The sequence below is a fragment of the Lampetra fluviatilis genome, chromosome 10 (genome assembly GCF_964198595.1).
Source record: "Lampetra fluviatilis chromosome 10, kcLamFluv1.1, whole genome shotgun sequence".
NCBI classification, from domain to species: domain Eukaryota; kingdom Metazoa; phylum Chordata; class Hyperoartia; order Petromyzontiformes; family Petromyzontidae; genus Lampetra; species Lampetra fluviatilis.
The window spans coordinates 14,724,905-14,749,297 of record NC_136284.1 but is presented as its reverse complement, the minus strand read 5'-3'; the positions used below and the strand labels follow the sequence as shown (position 1 = coordinate 14,749,297).

Sequence of the window (24,393 nt, the reverse complement as noted above, 5' to 3'; positions counted from 1 at the left end):
GGAGGAAATGTAACTTTTATTTTTTCACGCACTGACTGCCAAAGTCGTCAGTCTACCAACCTCCAAGTACTCCTGCTATCCAAAGCTTGTCATTTTAGTCCACATGATATGCTTGCTGAATCTTGGTACTGTATACGTAATTTATATTCCAATTGCCCAAATGTTTTTGCATGTAAGCAAAATAAGTGCTAAAGAAGTATCCATTTAGAAATCACCAACTTCTATGTATTGGTGAAGTGGCTTTCTTAGGACCTACGATGCTGCGTTCTCGCAAACCAGCAGCATTCCGTAGACGCGACTTTGCTGCAGTCCTCTGTGGGACACAGTTGGCAGGGTGCCCCTCGTCTCAGCCGTATAACGCAGACGTTACTTCAGCCCACGTAGCGACTACAACAAACGTCCCTTTAATATCGAGGGGACTGTCACGAGGCACCTTCTTAGTTTTTTTGTTTTCAGGAAATGTTGGAGTTTAGTTCGTCCTTCACACAAGGGAAACCTACCTGTCATGGCGACGCCTGCTTACATCCCAGCGGCTGCGAGCTGAGTTGCTCAAGGAATAAAGCGGTGGGATGTGACATCCTCACGATGCTGGCAACACAGTACTCGTAAATTGTTAATACTGCACGATGACAGTTGTGCGATGTAACATGTCACTTGCCTTATCTGCACACCTCGCATCTGTGACTGGCTATTGGAGGGTGGGGTCACATTATCAATTTGCGGATTGTTGTGAAGACACCGGACAGAGATTTAACAGATAATGGGAAGGCTTCAGTTCGTTTTGATGAGAAGAGATTGAGTATGTGATTTTTAATCATGTTATCTCGACTTTCATCAATGCAAAAAAGGCTAAGAGAGTGTAGGGCACACATATTTCGAGCATTTTGATTCCAACAAACCAACAGTGGACAACACATATATATCACGAGGCCTCCCTGTTATGTTTAATTTCAAGCGGAAAGAGAAGCACAAAATCCACGTTATTATTCAGACGAGTGTGAATAATGACAAATGAGAGCGGTGTTGTGTGAAATAAAAAAAATTCGTTGGGTGAAATTCCACTTACCTGCAATTTTGAATGCAGGGAGGATCACTGTAGGGAATGCATAAAAGGTGGACCCAGTTGTTTCGTAGCGTGGTGTGAATGTAAAGAAGGTATACCATTGCTGGCAATTCAGTGAGAAGAATGTGACGTGGTATTTTATGAAGTTAATATGCTCCCGGCAACATCGCAGTCATAGTCCATACATGGTGATGCTTCGTTATTTTCTGCAGCCTCCAGTCTCTTAAGTCCACGTGCATATATGTCCATTATTCGTGATTTAAAAGTAATGAATCTAAAGTGCTGTGATAAAGTATTGGCTTAATAATTACATTAGAAAATAAATTATAAGGATAATACGTTTTGGCAGTGGTATTGCTAAATTAAGATGTAAAAAATGTTTACCATTCAGACCATTAAGTTCCCATACTTAGTCATAAACTGTATTTCATTAGTTTATTTACCAATAAAATTTGCAAACGTGTTACATTTACATTTTAAACACAGTTATATATATTTTTTACATGCACGTGCGAGTAAGAACAGCCATATCAAGATGTATCTTTTAGCCTCAGTGCTCTCATAGTTTGCGACAAGTTCAATTCAGGGCCACTTATTAAGGCCAGCGTCACACGGAGGGGAACTGGCACACAGCCTACCCATGAATGTCTCACCTGTGTCAAAAACCGAGAAAACAGTTCCCAGTTCACATTTTAAAACGATAAAATTCTCACGACGTTTCCGAAACGTCGTGAGAATTTTATTTTATGTAATCTTTTTATTATTTTATTATTTCCCTTCTACGTGACTTTACCGAAATAACCAAGAATATGAATCCATGCAGTCACGAAAGCTTTAAATCGAAATTTTAAAACGAGTTCACCTAACGCCCACATTCTGTATCAGGTACAGACAATAGTTGCCGGTGGTGCGAATGGTCAAGATAAGATCTGGCACACCCACACCCACACACACTTTAATACAGGGGCACTTTCTGAACGTTCAGTGAGCTGAACATAACCATGTTTGGCAAAGGAAGTTCCAATGGTGTAAATGCTTACCCTGAGCTCTCATACTTTGATGATGCATTGTCTTTGAGTTGTGCGCCTTTTGGCGTCATCTGGTCTAACACCATGTGAGACTAGGCTCTAAGAAAAGCTGTCTCGGGTGTGGACCAATCAATTACAAGGACGGTGCATACATTATCAGAGTTGTGTTTTTTGTTTGCATTCCGACCGCAGGTATTGTGGTCAATGCAAACATGACTCCTTGTTTTGTTGCCCGATAAAAGGGTAAAAAAACAATTATCATAACCATGTTTGTAAACTTGAAACATTGCAATCAAAACTGGTTGGTTTTCTTCTCATTCAAATGTTAGAATTGTTTTTTTCCATTTCACGATGTTCAGGCAGTTTCACATGACGGTCACAGATGAGCTAAACTGGAAGATACCTGCCAATATGCTTTTGTATATTTTACTTACCGTGGAAACAAAACGTGTTTCATGTTTCAGCAAGAAATACATCCTAGGAGTAGATAGTAACACACTTAGTAGATATTGAAGACTACACATTCATCGACGGCTTGGGTAGACAAAACGCAAATTATTTGCTGAAATGTAAATTATAACACCAATGTAGACACAGCTCACCAAATAGCAATATATATTTTTGTTCAATTGTGTTTTACATACACTGAAGGCAATGTAACGTGCACGAATGTGATGGTGAGTGATTATTCTTATGCATTGCTGTTGTGCATGGTCGGAAAAAGGTGCTCTGTGGTGATCTATAAACTTGGTTGGTCTCAAGTATTTTCGTACATATTTGTGGATTGAAGTCAATCATCAAAATCAATTGTTCTATGACCTAATTGTAATTCTGGGTTCATTGAGTCCAAAAGCCAATACGCTATTTGTTTGCAGGTCCACTGAAAGAGCATAATATAATTCCGAGCACTGTAACGCTAAAAACGTGCACTTTGCCAATACATGATTCGCGTCCATTCGATCTTACATGTACAGCGCCTTTAAAAATAATTGTTAAAATGCCCAAAGGCCATTTGAACAACCGAAGTTGTTTAATATGATGGTGTTGCATTGTGTTCATACTCTACACACATAACACACACATAAAACAAGGCCGAGAACATTAACGATACGCCAAGCATTAATATTTTCCTGAGATAACCAACTTGTGATTTTTAGTTATTATGTTTTGAGTTTCAAAGCTATACTTTAAGGTTAAAATTAAGTAATTTCGTGGGTAAAATGTATTTACACTATTTGATAGGACCATATCACGATTAATAAAATATAACTTTGTGGGAGATTCAGCTTACGTTAAAAGCTCTCCAGTTCTTAAAGAAAGCCACCCACTATTTCCTCATGAGTGACTTTAGATGACTTTGTTGACCCCTAACCCAGTCAGGGTTAATCATGTGTCTCATACTTTAGATGACTTCCGATTCCCTCAAAAGAGGGAAATAATGAGATTGTCAAATGTTCTGTTTACTTAAACTGAGAATAATACATACAACAGTGGAGTTAATCTATTCAAACATTCAAATGACATGACAGACAATGTTGCTGCTAGTGGTGTGCCAGCTTAGATTAAATATACAGGTTTTGCCAAAATTGCATTTTATCACTTCTAAGCTACCGATGAAGATTTCTGCGTTTGCGTAAAATGGAAATTGGTGGGTGAGTGGGTGGGTGGGTGGGGAGTTCTGAAGATATTTTCTAAGTGTTACAGTTTTTCGTCTGTCAAGCTCGCCGGTATTTCCATTCACGAAGCAGTAGCGTTAAAGGACGAGAGCTGCAGCAATGGACACTTGTGTAGTGACTTCGGACACGGACTGTTGAGGGTTTCTTTATTTAAACTTTAACTTGACTTTAAGACCGCGGCGTGGCGAGATAGCGGCGACGTGAAGACGGTAACGACGTGAAGACGGTGACGATGTGAAGACGGCGACGACAGCCGAACCACAACCAAACAACCCCGAACCTCGCTCCTTGCCCCCTTTGTATCCCCAGCGTGGTCCTCACCTCGCCCTTTGCCCCGCCTTTGATCTCGAACCTTCTGGCGAGTTCCCGACCCTTCCTGGAGCTTGCCGACACACTGTCTTTACACATGCATTCGAACAGAAAGTGAACTTGGGCAGGCCATGTTGCTGGAAGAGGTGATGGCAGATGGTCTTGAATCATAATGGAGTGGCAGCCAGGGAACGGAAACCCATGCAAGAGTAGGTCCAGCTTGTGTGTAGGTGTTGGGTGCATTGTGATACCATGGAATCATGAGAGGTGGTGGTGGCATGGGGAGGCCTTCATCCAGCAGCGAATAAACCAAGGGTATGCATATTTTAGGAAATGGACTTGAGAGCAGAGAGAGAGTGGAGAGGCAGGCATTCCAGAAGCTCAAACCATTGCCAAGATTGGCTCAGCTCATCGCTCTTCTGGGGTTGGTAAACTGAACTCCGCTTGGAGGAAGTTGACACAGATCGTCATGCAGAGAGATCGACTGTGATCGCAACGGTGTGGAATTTGGCTCCACTAGCTCAGGACGACTGGAAAATACGAGTGCCACCAAACACTAATTTCAGCACGGGAACATTTGAACGTTTTAATAACTATGGGTTCCAAGGTATCATTCAAAGAGATAATGAACCCAATGGATATATTACCCAGTTTAAAATAAAGGACATTTGGTATTTTTCCACATTGCTTGATTTTTTTTAAAGCCATAATAAATATGTTATGATAAATGGTAACTTCCTAATTATAAAAAGGCATGCAATATGTAAAACAATTATTAAATTCATCATTCTGGTTAGTGAATAGGCTGTCCGTGAATACGCATAATACGATGTATGCTATCATTTTAGCTTTGATCATTTGATACTTGAAATGAAGGACCATTGAACAAAAAAATTGCACAAAAGATTATTATAACTCTAGCAAGCCTCCACCGTTGTTTTGAATATATGCTCACAATGTGTTTGTATATGAAAAATAAGAATTTACAATCACAGTTTTAGAATTGCACGTACCCTTTTCTTCTCAAAAGAGAGAAAAAGAACATGCCACATTTATCTGTGTGCATGTATGGGGAATTCAAAGCAGTTTCCACATGGGTCTTTGCATTAACATTCTCCCCGGGAGCTAACACATTCCATCACGGATTGCGAGCATCTGTCCTCCTTTGTAAAGACTGCTGCTGCTACTGCTGCATTCGTGGACAATGAATACTATTTCACATACAGCTTCCTTCCACAGCCTGGTCCTTCTCTGCAGAAAAAAACAAAGATTCCGACTGCTACAACAAAAGATACGCATATACAAACAGAACCAAGTTAAACTGACACCCCACCGAGTGTGTTACTCTATCAGCGCAGACTTTCCCTGAGCACTGTGTGCTCCTCTGAGCACGGAAGGACCTGTCGGTACTTGAGCCCAGGCATGAGACCTCCCACCTCTAAAACCCACTGAACTTTGGAGGCAACAAGTAATGGTAAATTAGAAATGTATTTATTATGGGTGCACTAAAATTTTCGTTGATAATCTTATTGACCTGGTATTGGTTCCGGTGAATTGCACCGATCGAGGTTGGATCGGAATGTGACCCATCACACCTTGATCAGCTGATCAGATTATTTCGTTATGAAGTTGCACTAAAGTGTTGTTTATATTTGTTCATGTTCACGATAATTATTGTAACCTCTCTTTTATAGAGACAAGAGGAAAGACAGACGGACCGAGTATCGTGCATTCATGACTCAGTTGAAAAGCGTTACACATCGCTGAATGAATCTTCCTTCTGCTCAGTCCATCCCTCGCCATCACTCATGGCCCTCTTCAGCAATGGGCTTTCTTGCAGCTGCAGGGTTTTGCTGATCAGGGCCGATGGCCCGTGCCAAGATAAATGTATGATGAATGAATCAGTCGTGCCAGATAAGAGAAGCCCCACTGGAATCAAAGTAGACAGCTGAGGACAATAATCAGCTGATGTGAGTGACATCTTTTTTTTCAGCATGGTATTTATATTTTCTGCGTTAGTACTATGACATAGCTTTAATGTTGTCACCAAATGTGCGTTCTTACTTATGCAAAGCCATGAATATCAGCTGACATATTTGTTTATGTCTGTGATTTAAAATGTTCCTGCAGTGGCCTAGCCCCGAAAATGGCTTTGAAAGAAGTACAGGGGCATGCACTCCCCATTTGTTTGCACGTTCCAAGTTAATTTAGAATGTGCATGGAGAAAATTGGAGCCATCCACGTTCATGGCGTTTTCTATTTCTCTTTGAGTCAAGACAACGTCGCGGCTCTGATTTCACCAGTTGCAATATCAGTGAACGCACCTCGTCAGCAATATGCTACACTCTGGCCTTTGTGCTGCTCTAAAAGTGAAACGTCTCGGGGCATTACGGAATGCATTCCTGCATCAATAAACCAGACATGCCTGGATAATGATCCGTGCAACCCAGCGAACTATTGAAATAATTATGTGTCTGAATAATTGGGCGAAAGCTAGCTGGGCGTTGCTCTGGTAGAACATTCAATTCACAATAAAAAGGTTTCAAGTTAAAATCCCAGTCTGAGGTGAACTCAGCCCAGCACCTCTGCAATGCTAATACAACAGGTATCACTTGGTAGGATGACATTGCAAGCAGTTTTCCTTTGGAGACACTGGTCGCCGTCATAGGAATGTGAAATGTCTACAAAAAGGTTCAATACTGCAAAAAGAGATGAGCAATAGCTTTTGCTAATCAGAGCATGACGATACTTAAACCGATAACTATATGGTTCTCTAACATACCGCACACATTGAAGCCGATTCGATGGCTTCAAATGTACTATTAAAGACATTAATGTCCTTTAAAGTGCAGCATTTTCAACTAAAAAGTAGTCTGTGTGCAGTGATCTACTGCAAAGGTCACCGGTGACTGTGATTATATTGTCCAGCGGGGAGCTGTTGAGGTTCAATAGCTTCCAGAGCAGAACACATTCCGATTGTTCGTCCCAAGGCAAAGCCTTTACAGGGACCAAGAGATTCTAGGTGCTGCACTCCGATAAGACTTTTGGGCTATTCAATACACTGAGGTACCCATCCTTCAAGTTTTGGGTGAAGTTTATCTTTGCATGGAGATGTATAGATACAATACATAATGCTCGTCTGCCCATGTGGCTCTGTGGCACCGTGATTGAATCGCAGCGAGAAGGCTGTTCGTTTTAATGTAGGTCTTCGATCAACTCGGCTCATCATCCCTCAGGTGTTATTAAAAATGATTACAGCATTTAGAAAGAAAAGTGAACGGTGGTTGTCCTGTGGAGAGACTGGCCTCCGCCAAAGTAATTTAAAATTACTTTCTCTGACTCAGGACTTTGATATTATTCTCACCTCCTCTGATATTGTGTTGCTTGATTGCATGGTCTTCACTGCAGTTGGCTCATCGGCTGGGTGACCCACCACGTTACTACCGGTGGACTTAAGTAATACATAGTAATTCCTTACTGTGTACGTTTTTTTGCAGTTGTGACGTACAGCTCTATGGTGTAATTTTGGGTTGTATCAGGCCGGACAACACGAGGCACAAACCCAAGCATCAGAAAATGAACATACATTGTTTACCCACAAAGGCTCACTTAGTCACCAAATCTCAAGACACTCTTCAGGGTGTCTCTACAAACTAAGCTGTATCTGCGGCAGCAGTTACATTGGGGAAACCAAACGACATGTCTCGGACCGTGTTCGTGAACATGAGGCAGATCTGAAACACGGCAGGACCAATACTTCTGCCATGGCTGATCATTACTTTAATGCGGCTGGCTCACACGAAATTGATTTCTCTTAGACGATGGTACTTTGCAAGCCGACTGGCTATCAACAAAGATTTGTTCACGCAGCCATCCATACATACAGACACAGACACAATTTCAACTGAGACGACGGTTTTAAACTCAGCAATCATTGGAAAGATGTCATCAACTACTTTGGGTCATGACTTGATTTGTGTTTTTTTGTTCACCTCCACCGTCAGCAGTGTAGGTGTGTGGAGCGAGGTGCAATGCTTTGATTGGTGTAGACCTACTTCCGGTGTCGGACCCTTCTCCCACATTAACATAAGCTGCCCCGCCCATCTCTAAACCTTTATAAACAGTTTGCCCTCAGAGGCTAACCTACCAGTTCCTGATCACGACTGCTTGTGTTGCGATCGAAACGTCGTGATATTTTTTATAACTTTTTATTCACTTTATTTTCATTTTTATTGTTATTATTTTTTCAGCTATCTACGTGACTTTCCCGAAAGAACCATAGAATATGAATTCCTGCAGTCACAAATGTTTTAAGTCAAAACTCTTCAGGGTGTCCTACCTTGCAAATTTGTCCATAAAATATATATATTTATTTTCACGTATAGGAGGAAACCAAAGTGCTTGAAGAGCATCAATAGAAATGTATTAACACTCAAAGTCCGTGCTGAGAAGTCAGAAATATATTTGCCAGACCACAAGCCCTGTCTCCAATTTTCTGATTGTCAGGTTGTCTGTCACCTAATCTGCCATTGTTTACCATTTCAAAAAGTGAAACTGTAATGAAACGAAATATAAATAAAAGAAAACAATTATCATTTGATTCTGTACAAATAATGCACCTTGATTTAATATGCATATACTGTAAATAAAACACAATTGCTATTATCCTTCTTAGAGGTTAAATGAGCTTTAAATTCTGAAAAAGGCACATTATTGACATTCGATTTCAGAACACAAAGCATACGAATTGTTTGTGTTTCTACAATGTGTTTAAAAAGGAATAAAATGTCATCCTTTCATGCCGTGAATCGGTGGTTGTTGCCACACTCAGATAATGAAAGGCCACATCTCAGCAACAGCCACCGAGTTATTTTTCTTTATCCAGCTGTGCTGTATTTGCCGATATCAGGCTGTGCCAAAACTGATAACTGCAGGGCAGACAACATTCACTTTCATCCATGACGCAAGCATTTAAGTAGCTATATTTTGTCACTGAGCAGGATCTTTCAGCTTCTATTGTGCTGGTGTTACACAGAATTTGTTAAAATATCTGCCCAGGTGGCAATGTTCCCCAGCAGTACACTCACAGTTGAGTGAACGCGCTGGTTAGTGGAGTGGAAATCACAACGAAAGTCATCAACGCGGCGACCGAACATCCATCTCCCGCTCTCCAGAGCAACGGCACACAAGTGATTATCTCATGGTAAGACTGGTTGAATTCAGAAATTCTAGGTACTCATTTGATGCTGAGTCGAGCTAGCGGATTCCCAGGACCGATTCAGATAATCGTCACAGGTGTTGGGTGTGAGCGGGAATCGAACTCGGGTCGCCGGGTTTTTGTAGCGCAGCATAGCGCTAACCACTGCGCCACCGCTCCCCGGTACACTCGGGCACGCTTGCACACACGTGTGGCGATTTATTTACAAATAAACACACACGACAACAACAACAACAACCGCCACTCGCCACTAAGTGGCGGTGACGTCACCACGACGCTTGTGCCACATACGAGCACATCTGCACACTCATAATTGCCCCCTCTGAAATGTTTTTCTGGGTGCACCACTGTGGTGGCACTTGGTAAGTGTGTCTTTTTTAAATGTTTCACACGGGTGATCTGTTTTTTTTAAGTACAACATATTATTAAACCAGTTCTCATGCAAATACTAATTCATCAGGCGGCAGTATACAATGTTTTAGTGGCTCACAGCGAACGCTCCCTCTGTGAAGAAATTCATCAATCACTTGATTTCATCCTCGCTTTAAGGAGTGGGCTGTAACATCGCAAGAGACGGCAGTAATTGTACCAAATTAAGACATCGCGTAAGAACAACAACAACCGCCATTCGCCACTAAGTGGCGGTGATGCCACCACGACGCTTGTGCCAGGCTGTGTGCATTTAAAGGCCACGTGAAGTGTCGAACGCTCGCTGGCAGGAGGTCACCGGACAGACCCAGCAGGTGCCATGGGTGGACTGACTGAGATGACTGGCCGATGCACCACCTGTGCCCCCTATTGTGCCAACTTGCTGTGTTTTAGCGCTCCGCTCGTTGTTGTGAGCGTCGCTCCTCTGCCATAAGTTGTTGCTGGAGGGCGACTGCCTCCAGCACGTTACATATATGCACACACCACATATATTTTCGTAAATCTCGTACATAGTACACTCGTGAAAAACTTACCATCATCCATAAACTATATTAACTACAAATGGGACGTTATCGCACCTGGTCTCTAATGAATAGTGAAGTGTGTGACAGGCAGGTAGATCTTAAATAATAATGAAATATAACTCTCAAAGTCAAGAGACCTCGCCCGCAGATTCAAACTCCGAATTTAATCATTATAACACATGGACTAATAAACCGCACACACACCAAAAGTCCCTTCGGATCTAAGCATTTGTAATGAAGTCAACATATCATTCAGTACTTCAGCTTTGACATCGAACAATAACAAACAAACCGCCAACACAACGAATGCAGCTGTAACCGGAGTAGTCAGTCTGGTACGACCTCCTCCTCCTACGACTGCCACGTTCTGTAAACGCAAAGATACACCTTGTGGTGTCCCGAGCCAAAGGATGCCAATTTGTGCCACCGGTCTCTCTGCTTGGCGAGCACCACATGCAACTCGACGCGGCTGCGTTGAGGCACCTCGACCTCCGCCGATGCTGGCGAGACTGCCGTGGCTTGCGCCTTCTCCGACCCGCGGTGCCTTCCTCGGTCACACTCGGTTACTCGGTTAACGCGCAAACCTTCAAAGCGAGAAGCCAGGGGCACCGTCGCACCGGACCTCGTGAGTCCACAACGACATCAATTCTCGTAACGTGCGCGTGTGCATTGGGGATGGCGAAACCCTTTTAGATAAGCACACCGACAGCGATGCTGTCCGTCACCATGACTCTACGAACATACCTGTTCGTAAGTGTGCCTCAAAACTGTAACGTGACATATGTCGGGTGGAGAGCCGGAGGCTGAGTACAATTGCCAGCTCGAACAATGGGAGGGAAACCAGAGTAGCTAAAGGAAGCCTATGCACACGAGGGAGATAACGCTAATTTGCGCTCATAGGTTAACAACAACCCTATCTGTTCTTCTGCCGCTTCCTGGCCGGCTTTGTAGGTCAGTTTCTGATTTCTCGGACCGTGTTCGTGAACATAAGGCAGATCTGAAACACGGTAGGACCAATACCTCGGCCGTGGCTGTTCATTGTTTTAATGCGGTGGGCTCACGCGAAATTGATTTCTCAAAGACGAAGGTACTTTGCAAACTCACTGTCTATCAATAAAGATTCGTTCCTGAAGCCATCCATATATACAGACATAGGCACAATTTCAACCGAGAAGAACCAAGAAGAAGATGGGTACAAATTGGAAGAATGTTATCAACCAGTTGAAGTCATAACTGGCTGTAATGTTGCCATTTTAGACCTGGCAGCTCTTTAATTGGTGGAAGCCCTATACCGGGACCATCACTGCCCACTACTACCATCACCACTAGCAGTAGCCCTTTATTAGTGTAAGCTCACCACCAGTACGGCCATGGCCCTCTGAGTACCATCACCGCTAGCAGCAACCTCCACTGTCAACTGTATGATTGTGTAAAGCGAGGTGCAAATATTACTTGGCAGCCCTTTAATTGGCGGAATCACACCACTAGCTCCGTCGTCGCCCTATACGACTACCATCACTTCTTACACCCTCCTACATCACCTTCTAACACCCCCCCTACATGCTGGGGCACACCGTTTTTAATCCTTCACATTAACATCAGCTGTCCCGCCCATGCTGCTGACACTTGGGCTACGCCCATTTCAAACCTTTATATACAGTTTGCCTTTAGAGGCTAACCCCCTTTTCCTGATGACGACCGCTTGTGTTGCGTCATAGTTTTTGTTATTTTCTTTGAATCTATCTACGTGACTTTACCGAAAGACGCAAAGAATATAATACAATAAAAAAAAGTGTTTTTTAATATCTAATCGTTATACAGCAATTCCCCAATAATTTGGCGCAGACATAGGTGACAACTTTATCTACAGAGATATACCACCCTGCGGGTATTTATAACTAAACCAATTTTCATTCAACTCAGTTGAGTTGTTTTGCTATTGAGCTCACAAACTTGCGTATGGATAATTGGTAGGAATATATATTAAGTATGAAAGGTCACTTAAAAAGGAATTAAACTATTGACAGGACAAACAAATGGCAAGGTGTAGTTTGCATTAGATGGTGCATAATACTATGTCCTGCAGTGTTAAATAACTCAAAAAATCAATAATGGATTTACTGGCTATGCTTGCCACGGCAGCAGGGACCTATAAAAACAGCAGCCATGCTTTACAGGCCTCATTATTTTGTGCCACAAGAGAAATGTATGGTGGATTAACCTTGTCACCTGCTCTTCCTCATAAAAAACAGGGATTAAACAAAACTACAACGTTCCATATGTCTCGTGACTTGCGGTTGCATTGGTTGTTTAACCAACAAAAATACAAAATCACGTTAATTTAAAATTCCAGGAGATATATGAGGACATGGCAGAGAGCAGGATATTTAATGGTTAAGGAGTGACCTTTGGGATTACTAATGTTGGGTTTCTTTTAAATGCTAGTCAGCTAAACACTAATTCATTGCAGTCTTAATTTATTTTCTGTGTAAGGAGAATGTGACATTTACCGTTTAAAAAAAAATCAGCTTCCCATGGTAGTAATTGGAGGCGTTTGTGGGAGGTATTGCACGGACAAATTGCAGGCCGCCAATTCTGACAACTAAAACAGCTGTCAAATTATGATATACAGAATAAAAACTTGTGTAACATTGGTTTAAAGCACGTCTTTAATAACTCCTCGTATTTAGTTATTTCATTGACTAATTATTGCTTTTGATCTGAATTTGATTTAAATGCTGTTGCATCTAGCAGGTGCACATTTTTTATGAATTGGTTTTATAAAAATTGGCAATGAACATACTATTAGTAATAATGAAACCATGTGTGTTCTAAATTCGTGATTTTAAATGTTAACACTGTTTATTGTTAAGGATTTTCAACCACCCCCCACCTGCCCAACATTAATTGGCTTCCAATTATATTAAGAGTCTGCAAATGGAAAATAGATTAAAATATTTATCACAGTTTCGACATGTTTATTTGCATTATGATTGCCTGGTGATATACGGTATGTTGTGTAATGGGGTTATAATATGCTCTGCGCTGCATGATGTACAGCTTAGACATAAAGCTTCTTTATGAAATGATTACACATTTTACTTCACAGAATATTGCTTCGGTGCATTCGAAAATGATGAATGCGTGTGTCGTGCTGCCATCGCATGCATTTCAATTTCTTTCCTGATTAGCGCAATTTTACGTGGATACTAAATGACTTTAATTGAGCATAATTATAATCATAAAAATGGCGTAATAAATGCAACGTGATTATTAGTGGACTCTTGCATTGTGCTCACCGCGGAGCCCACAAGACACTTGTATAGGTCAACAACATCATGCACAGAAAACGCACACACATGGTGGGGCTCCGCATGGCTTGGCTCCGATTGAGAACCTTTTTTTTCATTCCGTTGGTCAATTTACAGGTTGAACCCCTTTTCCCAGAGGTGCTCGCTCTGGCTCAGTCTCCTGACCTCAGCATCATTCCCCTGAGCCAGCCAGCCATGTCAGGCACAGCACAGTTTAAATAGAGCTCAAGTATTTCCGCTGAATGTTAAATGAATCTGGTGCGAATGATCATTATTTTCACAGAATCATAAACTGTAGTGTTGCAGAAATCCGTGCTTATACAGCTTGACAGGCGTAACAAAATAAATAATGTAAGGTAATAAAGCATGGATATGGAATGGCAACATAAAAAAAAACATACTGCCAAAAGTAAACAATAATGAGTATTATGTAAAGTTAATGCTTTGCCCATTCATTGGGTTTTTGTGAAATCAACAGCAATCAGCCATGGTGCATCCACTGCTGGATGAAGGTCTCCCAAAGCAGCTGCCATGTCTTCTTGGTTCTTTCGGTAAAGTCACGTAGAAGGGAAGTAATAAAATAATAAAAATAAAACATAATAAAGTAATAATATTATATTATTTTATTATATTATAATTTTATATTATAATGTTTTATTTTTATTATTTTATAACTTCCCTTCTACGTGACTCTACCGAAAGAACCAAGAAGATGAATCCCTGCAGTCACGAAAGCTTTAAATCGAAATCAGCTGCCATGTCTCGTGACACTGTGGTGCAAGGAGGATTCATCCGGCACCCACCACTTGGGTGCATGTCCTCTCGGTTTAATTTAATAAAACATTGAAGTAACTGATTATACAATCATTTTTGGGTTTTACGTAGGGACATTGCTTCATGACAGGGAAATATAACACGGTTTTAATAATAATATAATGGGGGTTTTTTTATCTACAGAAAAGCTTCATTGAGTCTCAGTCCTTTTTTGAGGCATATTTATTTTTTGGAATGTTTCACCAAGTCCTTTTTGTGTGATATATATTGTTAATGTTTATATGTGAAAAGAAACCATAGTACATGGCAATAAAGAAGTCAAAGTGATTTTCTGCTCAAAATAAGCATGGAGCCATTGGTGCTCAACCCGTTGAGGTCCCCTGAGTCAGGGGTGTTTATGGCAAGGACAAGTTCATCTCTCGGACGACTACTGTTGACTCCACCATTACGTGGTACCAATTTTATCTAGCCCAGAGCGATGACGGACTGAGTCAAATCCCAACCAGGTTTTGAACTCGCAAACCTTAGCGATTCGAGCCGCTCGCTTTACCGCTAAGCCATCTGGCACCGAAAAAAATCTCAGATTTTAGGGGAAAGAATTTAGAACTCCACGCAGAGAGAGACCAACAACCTTTGTGGCACTGCTATTCCTCTGCTGGTCACCTTGTGGCACAGCAAGTCCGTGTGATGCACCGACTGTGTCTCCAAAGGGCCGGATGACATGTGCCACCAGAAACTAGGAACAATTTTGGCAACATGTGCAGGCAAATTAGTGCACACTGTGCAGCAGCACTGCATGTGTATAACACCCGGTGACACACGCCCGCTGTAATTGAGGAGTACAAGGTACGAGGTGATGGCTCGTGCAGACACTGCTGTGTGAGAGGTGCAGTGACTAATGTGTAGCGTGATAGTACAAGGCTCCTTGAGGACTATTAGAGTTCAGTGTTCATGTCTAAAGCTCAGAAAAAACAAACACTCTCTCCTAAGGTGATGCATTTTCAATAGCGGCATTGCCATGGGCTATCCGTTGGAATCAAGGTAAGGAGTAGATATGCAGAGTGAGAGGAGCAGAGGGATATTTATTTATTTTACTTAATAAATAATATTTCCAAGAGTTCTATTAAAAGACTGATGTGCTAGTCTAACTCATTTCCACTATAAGAGCAGCGATGCGGTGATCTCTCATAATGCAACGACTCATGGGGCATTTAGATTAAAGTAGTGTTTTTTAAGTTTGAAATTGTGATAATACACGAGATTGGGACATGTATTTGACACAAAGTGGAATGCAAAGACAGCGGAGGCACTGGAGGACATCAAATACTGGCCTCAATCATATCTGTTAATGGTAATACTGCAATGCAATTCATTTACCAGTGTTAACCAACTCTTGAACAAATCCAGTGAAACAAAAGAACACTGCGTTCTATAGTCCAGCAAACCCTGAATATTCGTGGGAGATAGTTCCTGGGTGGTAATAATAAAATAAGTAACTCTTAAGACTTTCATTATTCATTACTATTAGTTGTACAAAACTGTAGTTGTTAATTAAGAATGTCACAGAGCACGAAATTTAATTTACTCTCTGCTTCCCCATGAAAAGGGCTAAGATAGCAATTGTGTGTGGGAGTCACATATTCCCACACAAAGCATGCACACGTGATGGCAGCAGAATATCGTGCCTTGTGAGATAAATGTACCGAGAGAAGATTTATTCGGCCTCCTTATGAAAATCGTTGTTAATTTTACGTAATTTTTAATATTGTTTAATAATCAATCTTGATCAGTTTTGCCTCTTTGGAATGTACACTTCTTTTCGCAAGTGACGCATTACCTTTCAAGGCAAGAACACAAATACGTATTGTCTACGTTTTTACTTAAAACTTTCGTAACTGCAGGATTTCATATTCTTTGGCTCTTTCGGTAAAGCCACGTAGATAGAAAGATAATAAAAATATCACGACGTTTCGATCGCAACACAAGCAATCATCTTCAGGTGAGAGAGGGAGAAAACTGCTGAGACAAGGTCTTATATAGGCCTGAGGTGGGTGCATCAAGGTAGGTGGGTGGAGCTAGAGATGGTCCAACCACAGAGGCTGGGGCAGTGGCCTTTGTCTTGTGAGAGATTAGCCTGTAGGGCGCCACCAAAGCTGTGGAGGTGGCCATCGTATTGTGTGTAGCCCAAGGGTAAGTGGGCGGGGCTAGAGATGGTATTTGCATGTAAATGTAAGATCGGAGGGCGCCCTGAGGCTGTGGAGGTGGCCATTGTATTGTAAGAGATTAGCATGTCAATCTAAGGGAACCACCGCAAACGGTGGATGTGCTAGTGAGACATCCAGCCTGTCAATGCAGAGACATCCAACCTGGCAATGCAACTCAGAGAGTCGGACTTATCAATTACATCGCAAATGTGCTCCCGGAGTCATGCTGTGTGGAGAAGGAACATCCCTAACTCTTAGAGTCAGCAGAGCTTCGCATTCCGTTCGAGAATGGTCCCCCGAAGATGCTCATGGAGCCTCCTAACTCGTCCTCGTGTAGCAAAATAAAATACACGGCGCTAATTAATATTTAGGCAACAACATTGGTGAATGAGGCTTTCATCCAGCAGTTTATATACAGTGCAATGGTTGATGTTGATATTGTAGGTATGACTACTGCATGCTAGGAATCAAACATTTAACATTTTAACCGTTATGTTTGGGATAAGGTTGAATTAAGTGAGGCGTTAAGCTGCGTATGGCGGTGTTCTTTCCAAGTTGTTCCTCACTGAACTGAGGCCATCAACTCGCTACACATCAGAGCCTGCCTGGATTTGATTCTGGAATCCCGTAGTGATGATTGTTATTCCATCATCATTGATATAGACACCTCAGCCACTTAGCCACCTGCCTGCCACAGTATTTGTTTTTGTAATTCCAGTCAAGAAACGTTTAAAAAAAAACGAATGTGAATTACGTACCTTAAAACGTAGGTATTCCTAGCCTATTGACCTTCCCTAAAAACAAATGTGGATCACTATGTCTTTTATAAACTATAGAGAGACGTAACTTGGATAACCATCCAAATTTGGGATTCAATTCCGATGACGTGCTGGATTGCCTGCACGTTCCCCAACAAGGAAATGGTCGACCAACTTAACGGTGACAGATTTACCAGTCAAGAGGTAAACAGCAGACAGCGCTTTCGTAATAGTGATGGGTATGCCACTGCTTGTACGATTGTGTTGCAGTTTGCTCGGGGACAGAGAACAAGCTGAGTCTGAGTGCGACGAGGGACCTCCAGTACCAGGCGCTTCGGAAGACGTACGAGCATTGCCAGGTGGTGCTGGGGAATCTGGAGATCACCAACATTGGCGCCGACAAGGACCTCTCCTTTCTGCGGGTAAGAATCCCGTGATGGTCAACTTCAGGTTCATTGATTACCGCAGTCACGGCTGGCCTGCCACAATTGTATGATACCTTTTTAAAGAAGCCATTTAATTGAACTATAGCTTTCTTGCAAAGACAATGTGGTGCCATTGCAATCGATTCATTACCTGGCATTCTAATCAACATCAACGGTGCTTAATCCACTGCTGGATGAAGGGCATCACCAGGCGGCCACCATGTATCATGCTCCTGTGGTATAATAATCTAGAGAGGACCTGCACACAAGCTTCATCTCCCTGGTGGGTGTCCTCTCTGCTCCATCCCGTCCCCTGGCTGCAGCTCCATCGCTTTTCTTTGCCATCGGTCCTCAAGCGACATGTCTTGCCCAATTCCACTTACTTTTCTTAACCTCACGCAATACACAGGATTATATAAAAAGCAGTGTGTGTGGCCACAAACACCTGATTCTCAAGCCCTGAAGCAAACTCAAGCAGAACTTGCCAGTCTCAGAATCCATTTGTTCAGCCCGACACATTTCACCAAATAAGTTGGCGATGCTGCTATGTTGGCAGTGGGGCGAAAGCACAAATAAAAAAAAAACTCAACACATTTGTCAATAATACTGTCGCCTTAACAGCTAACATATATAATAGTTGACGTTTCAGGCAATGGCTCATAATCACAGAAGGAACTTTTGATAAAGCCAGTCACACTGGTCTTTAATCACTGCATCTGTCCTCCTATAAGTTTGAAAAAACATTGAAGACAAATACAACAAAAATTCCCCACCTATATTTTGTTTATAGCAATTTTTTACTCAGTTGTTAAGCGGTGAAATACTGTTTTTAATTATTTGCCTTGAGTACATTACAATATTTTTGAAATATTACACTTGAGTTGCTTTGGCGCATATTTTAGGCATCCATTCGAATAAAACTTGAAAGGTTGATGTTTTCCAGTCAGAATCTTCACATTATTGTTAAGCATTTTATCTTATTTCAACAAGGCAGTGATCCTTCACAAAAATGTTGAGATGAAAGCAATTGTAATCAATGTTGGGTAGAGAGCTCCTATAATCCACAGCAATGTGGGCAGTGGTTTTAAACAGATAAGCAAATTGTGGATAACATTATTCCATGAACTCAATGATTTTTTTCCTTCTGGCCACATGTATTATTGGCACGGAAGTGCTTCCAGGCATAGCATGGCACACAGCACGCTGACGCTAAATGGGTTAAATTACCACAGCAATTGAATTTGTGCCGGAGCATTGCCATTTAGACATTGTAACACGTGGGAATTCTCACCTTCATGCAATCGTAGTAAAACCCTGGTCTAAGAACATTGTTGACGTCAGAGAGTTTATAATGAACGATATGGTGTATCCATCGACCGGGCAATGTAACGCCGCTGGCTGTACGTGTGTGCCGGTTTGTTTACTTTACGTGGACTGCAAAAACACGTCCACAAATGGAAATGGTATTTGTATAACCTGCAGTCACCGAACTCTGCAGGGTATGTGAAGCCCCTTTAATTAGTTTGGAATGCAATGGGAACATTTTCAATTAAACAAGCTGTGCCAGAGTGACTTTTTTGCTTTAACATACAACTGTTCTCAGCACCGCTGGGAATCTGAGTTATCGTGGGGAAAATGTCTTCCACTCTGACGGTATTAATGAATCCCAGTATCACATAGAGACACATAATCCTAAACCAAAAAATTACGTAAAGTAAATAAATGGTTGTCCGTGTACCATCTATAACACACTAAATAGACAATGCAAAATGTTATAGACCGACATATTTGCGTGCTTTAGTGGATGGTGTCGCATGGAATTCCATTTTTACAGCTCAAATGAGTTGCATAAAAAATGTAGGTGTTTTTATTTTAGACGTCTGCTCTTGAGCCTGTTGTTCATATAACATTGCATGAGATAGGAATTTACTACCAAGCCACTTTATAATATTGTTCTAGAGAATTACCGAGTTGTTTTGTATGGATGCTCAATATTGTGCTCTTAGCATAGCATAAATAAAAACAAATGTGTTAATGATCACAGTAATTCAGATATAATCATAAGTGACTGTAATGTCTGACAATGATACCTACGGCCCAATTCATGTGAATACTTCAATCTTAATTTTGGAGCTTTTCGTGACTGCAGGAATTATGTGAATACGTTTTCAAGCTTTAACAGAATTCCCATAAAGAGCTGGACATTCGACAAACGTGATTCCACCAAAAATGACGAGACAGTATTTTGCCCAATTGGCCATGTGAAAGGGTGGAGCCCAATTCCACACTCATCATTGGAGTGCTGCGGGAAATCAGGGCCGTGTCTGTTGATGTCAGAATTCTCTCCCTATCGATGAGGCTCCATCCGTCTTGCGTACACTCTCGTGCTCACTTGGAGCAACCGCACACACACTGGCATGAGTGGGAGGGGGAGCTGCTTCACCCTCCACTGAGGTGGTGTGCATTTGTAACTCGATGCCTTCGTTGCTTTAGCGTCATATAAAAACAATGAAAGTGATGATCGTGATGAGGATGATGATGATGATGATGCTGACAATGGTTATAGGGGTTATGATGAGGGCAACTTAAGTTGATAACAAATGAAGAAGATGATGACAATAATACTGCAACAGCTGATTATAATCTACCAAGTCACAATCCACCAACCCACACCAATCCCTATCCCATGGCCATCCATTATTCCTTGTCACCAAAGCACGAGATTATAAATGTGCACGGCACACCACACCAAGTGCCCACTGAAGGCCTATGGGCGGCTCAGAATAGCGTTCACTTTAGGTTGCTATGGCCTGGAATCAAACTCAGGTTGCATGGTTCGTCGCACGGTGCACAGATCACTGCCCCACAACTCCCCACACATAAATACTTCTTTACACCAACGCGCAGAGAATCGTAGCACTGGATTTACAAAGAGCTGTACATCCCGAATGCTAACCTCAACCCTGGCATTTCACCTGCCTTTCTTTAGATTTTATGGTCAAATTTCACGTTGGCCTTCACAGTTCAAATCCGATATCATACATTCATTGGTGACTCGCACACATCTCCTCTCCAAGCATTCATTACCTCACTCCTTGTTTTTGGTACAAGCAATACGTCTGTTGTTGGAGCAATGTGCCTGTTTACATTGCCAACATTGTGATTGTTTTTTTGTGCTATTTAATCACTATGTTTTTTCCTGCACATCTGAATCAACCTGTTCCTCCGTACGGATTACTTTCACGTTGTTCTTCGTGCTCTGTGCTGATGTACCAATGGATATCCCTTGCAAACTATAGCTGAGTAGATGGCTGCATGGAACTTTCCGTGTGTGACATGTCGACATTGATTGACTGACAGATATTATGGTGTCCAATACAGCACGCACCGTGAAGCAATATCAAATTAAAAACCAAGCACATTGGAACTAAGACAGACCAGCATGCGACAATCATTCTCTAGACAGCGAGGTTATCCTTGACTGCTTCTGAACTGCCTGCCAGGCTACTCTCACAATATGTACAGTAGGAGCGAACAGATGTTTATTTAGATTTTTTAAAGATTCCTAGCATGAAAATAATGAGACTTTTAAACACGAACACAACTTCGTACAATATATAATAGATTAGTTTTACCTGAGCCATTTTTAAATGTCAGTAAAAAAAAAATGGACGTGACTGTGTTGTTTTTAATAAGTGTGCTAATCTTTTTATGAAAACGTTATTATTGCCACACTTGATTTTTATGGCATGTAGCACTCACGTAACAATCTGTCTCTCACCAAGTTATGTTGGAGCCAGGACATTCAAAAGAACTCTGAAATTGCAGGCGCTCACAACTGCATGTGCATTATATTGCCTGAAACGAGGCTTGTGGAGACATTTTAGAAATTGCAAGTCGCATACCAAATAGCCACGGAGGTTTTCATTGTGGACGGATGAGTATTTTCAGAAAGAATACACAGCAGGTAGCTGTTGTTGTCAGCAGACCACAGAAGGCTTCGATGGCCAGGCTACATGATTGTGGCAGGACCACCAGCCACGTTTATGCTTTGAAGAACATTGGCACAAACACACAGAGCAACAATGTAGCCATGCGTTTCAGGATAATGGATGGGTATTGTTATAAAACCCACTGAAATATCTACGGGTCACAGTTGCAGCATCAGTTGCGACCTCCTGGATCGGCAGGTTGCCAGCCATAATGTGTGCGCATCCCATTGTGTCTGTCAGGCACGACAGAAGCTGTGTCACGTCGCTTAACGCTTCACTGCAAAGTGACCAGCACGAATGTGCATTCTCCGTGCATGGTAATGGCTAATTGAAGTATAGCAGGCTCTTGGAAGAGGATATAATTGGATTTGAGGGGAATCAAGTAAATTGCTTTTGTTGATCGGGCAGCTTAACATGCAGATCCTGCGTGGCATTTTCCTGCCCCCACCCCCCCCTATTAAGTAGCGTTCGGGATGCTAGAGCCAGGAGCCGATCAGGCTCTGAATTGCAATGCCTGCAGAATAGATGCAGTGTATTGATGGCGGTCTGGCTCAGGCATTCACATGATGATTGTGTGCCACTGTCACGTGAGAGGACAGTACCAAACTATTGTCCTGAATTCTCGTCTGTGTATGGATTGGCGATTTAGGCCTTGCGAACAATGCGCTACAATTGCCCAACAGTGTTGTGAATTTTGTACGGTCCAGTTCTTGTCCACTTGTGAACAGAATTGACAACAAGCTTAGAGCTATGTTTTATTCAATTGTTTTACCTGTATGCAGAACCAGAGTTATTAATTAACTGGTTGAGCACAGATTCTGCCTAAATTAATCATCATTTTGAGATGGGGTCATATTTGGAGACTCGACAAATCTATATTTTACTTATCATATTTCTAAATATCAATTTTTAAGCGTTATAATTTTTTGGGTATACAAACGTCAGATGCAGGTTGAATTACGACGCCTAAAAGAATGCATAGTAGACGTGAGGTTTTACAAAGCCGATATTGAATATATGCTCGTGATAGATGCTACTTGGCTGAGCTGGCAGATCGAGGAAAAGTTGAGAATTATTTTCGCCAATCTTCAACAAAGTGACATTTATACAGGGGATGATGATGATGATGACGATGATCAATGATGATCCGTGATGATGATGATTTCTACAACAGGCCATCCGGGAAGTGTCTGGTTATGTGCTGGTGGCCATCAATGAGTTTGAGCGCCTGCCACTTGAGAACTTACGCATCGTGCGGGGCACCAAGCTGTACGAAGACCGCTACGCGCTCAGCGTGTTCCTCAACTACCGCAAGCACGGAGGCATGCGCAGTGGCCTCAAGGAGCTGCGTCTCAGCAACCTCACAGGCGAGCTTTCATCTCCAATCTCGAGAACCCCACAAGGCAACTCCACCTGTTCCCCTCTCTCTGTCTCTCTCTCTACTTCCAAGCCTCTCATCAAAACCGTATTCAACATCCCGTGGCATTTGTGCACCATTTACTTGTTTCCTTTGTGAGTGAGTGAGTGAGAGCGGGTGAGTATTAATGTGAGAGTTAATGTGTGTGTTAATGTGAGTGTTAACGTGAGTGTTAATGTGAGTGTTAATGTGAGTGTTAATGTGAGTGTTAATGTGAGCGTTAATGTGAGTGTTAATGTGAGTGTTAATGTGAGCGTTAATGTGAGTGTTAATGTGAGAGTTAACGTGAGTGTTAACGTGAGCGTTAATGTGAGCGTTAATGTGAGCGTTAATGTGTGCGTGTGTTTGGGGAGAGTTTAGCACACGCCGCGCTACGAACCCGGCGACCTGATTTCGATTCCCACTCACGGCCAACACCACCAGTGATTATTATCTGAACCGGTCCTGGGCCTCCCCTAGGTCGACTCAGGCTCAATAAAATTGAGTACTTGGTGTGATGTGTAAACATCGCCACTGGGTAGACAAAGGCGGCCAGGCGTGGTGCTGGCCAGCCACCCCCTCGTGTGCCGTGCCGGCCTTCATGGGTGGTCACTCACAGCACTTGCCCCAACAGTCTGTTATAGGCTATACGAGGGATCTTTGTGTTAATGTGTCTTTTTACAAACATCATAAGTTAACACGTAATGGTTTGTTGAGTTTCTTTCTAGGTTTGCAGTGTTAATGGGGTTTTTTGTGTTAATTCTTGTGAGCGTGTGTTAGGCTCTTAATTTATTAACACACGTGTTGGTGAAATCATATCATATCCTGCTTTATAACTGAATGAAATGCATACGCCGTTTAATTTGGTTGAATAAATGACGCAGTGAATACGTTATAATCTCAAATGAGCTGCTCGTGATGGATTCTACCCAATTACATGCAGCTCTAATGAAGAAGATGGTGCCAAATCAATGCATACATCACAACACACAATGCCAGTGGCAGCCATTAAGGAGAAATAATTCTGTTTTTTAAACGTTAAATTGCTCAACTTCTAGTCGATGCATTTTCATTTGAAAAAGCTGAGCTATTTCTCCAACATCTTGCTGGAATTCCAGTGTGGGATACTGGACCGGGTTGCGCTGTTCTTACAGATGCTTGTCTGTTCTCTTTAAGCATCGCTGAGCTGCGTGGCGAATCGCTGCCAAACAAATTGCCAGGCATTCGTGTTAATTATCGTCCGACTATTCCCGGCAAGTTAGCAGAATGGCCATTGGAGTGATTAG

The 24,393-nt window shown here is 42.1% G+C and overlaps 1 protein-coding gene across 1 annotated transcript in view; it reads left to right on the top strand.

The window, feature by feature from the left end:
• LOC144934612 (receptor tyrosine-protein kinase erbB-4-like) overlaps positions 1–24,393 on the top strand; it is a 247,651-nt gene that overhangs the window by 95,843 nt on the left and 127,415 nt on the right. The window contains exons 2-3 of the mRNA XM_078860618.1: positions 17,565–17,716; positions 22,886–23,078. Coding sequence (XP_078716744.1) covers positions 17,565–17,716; positions 22,886–23,078 — 345 coding nt within the window. The remainder of the gene's footprint in view (positions 1–17,564; positions 17,717–22,885; positions 23,079–24,393) is intronic.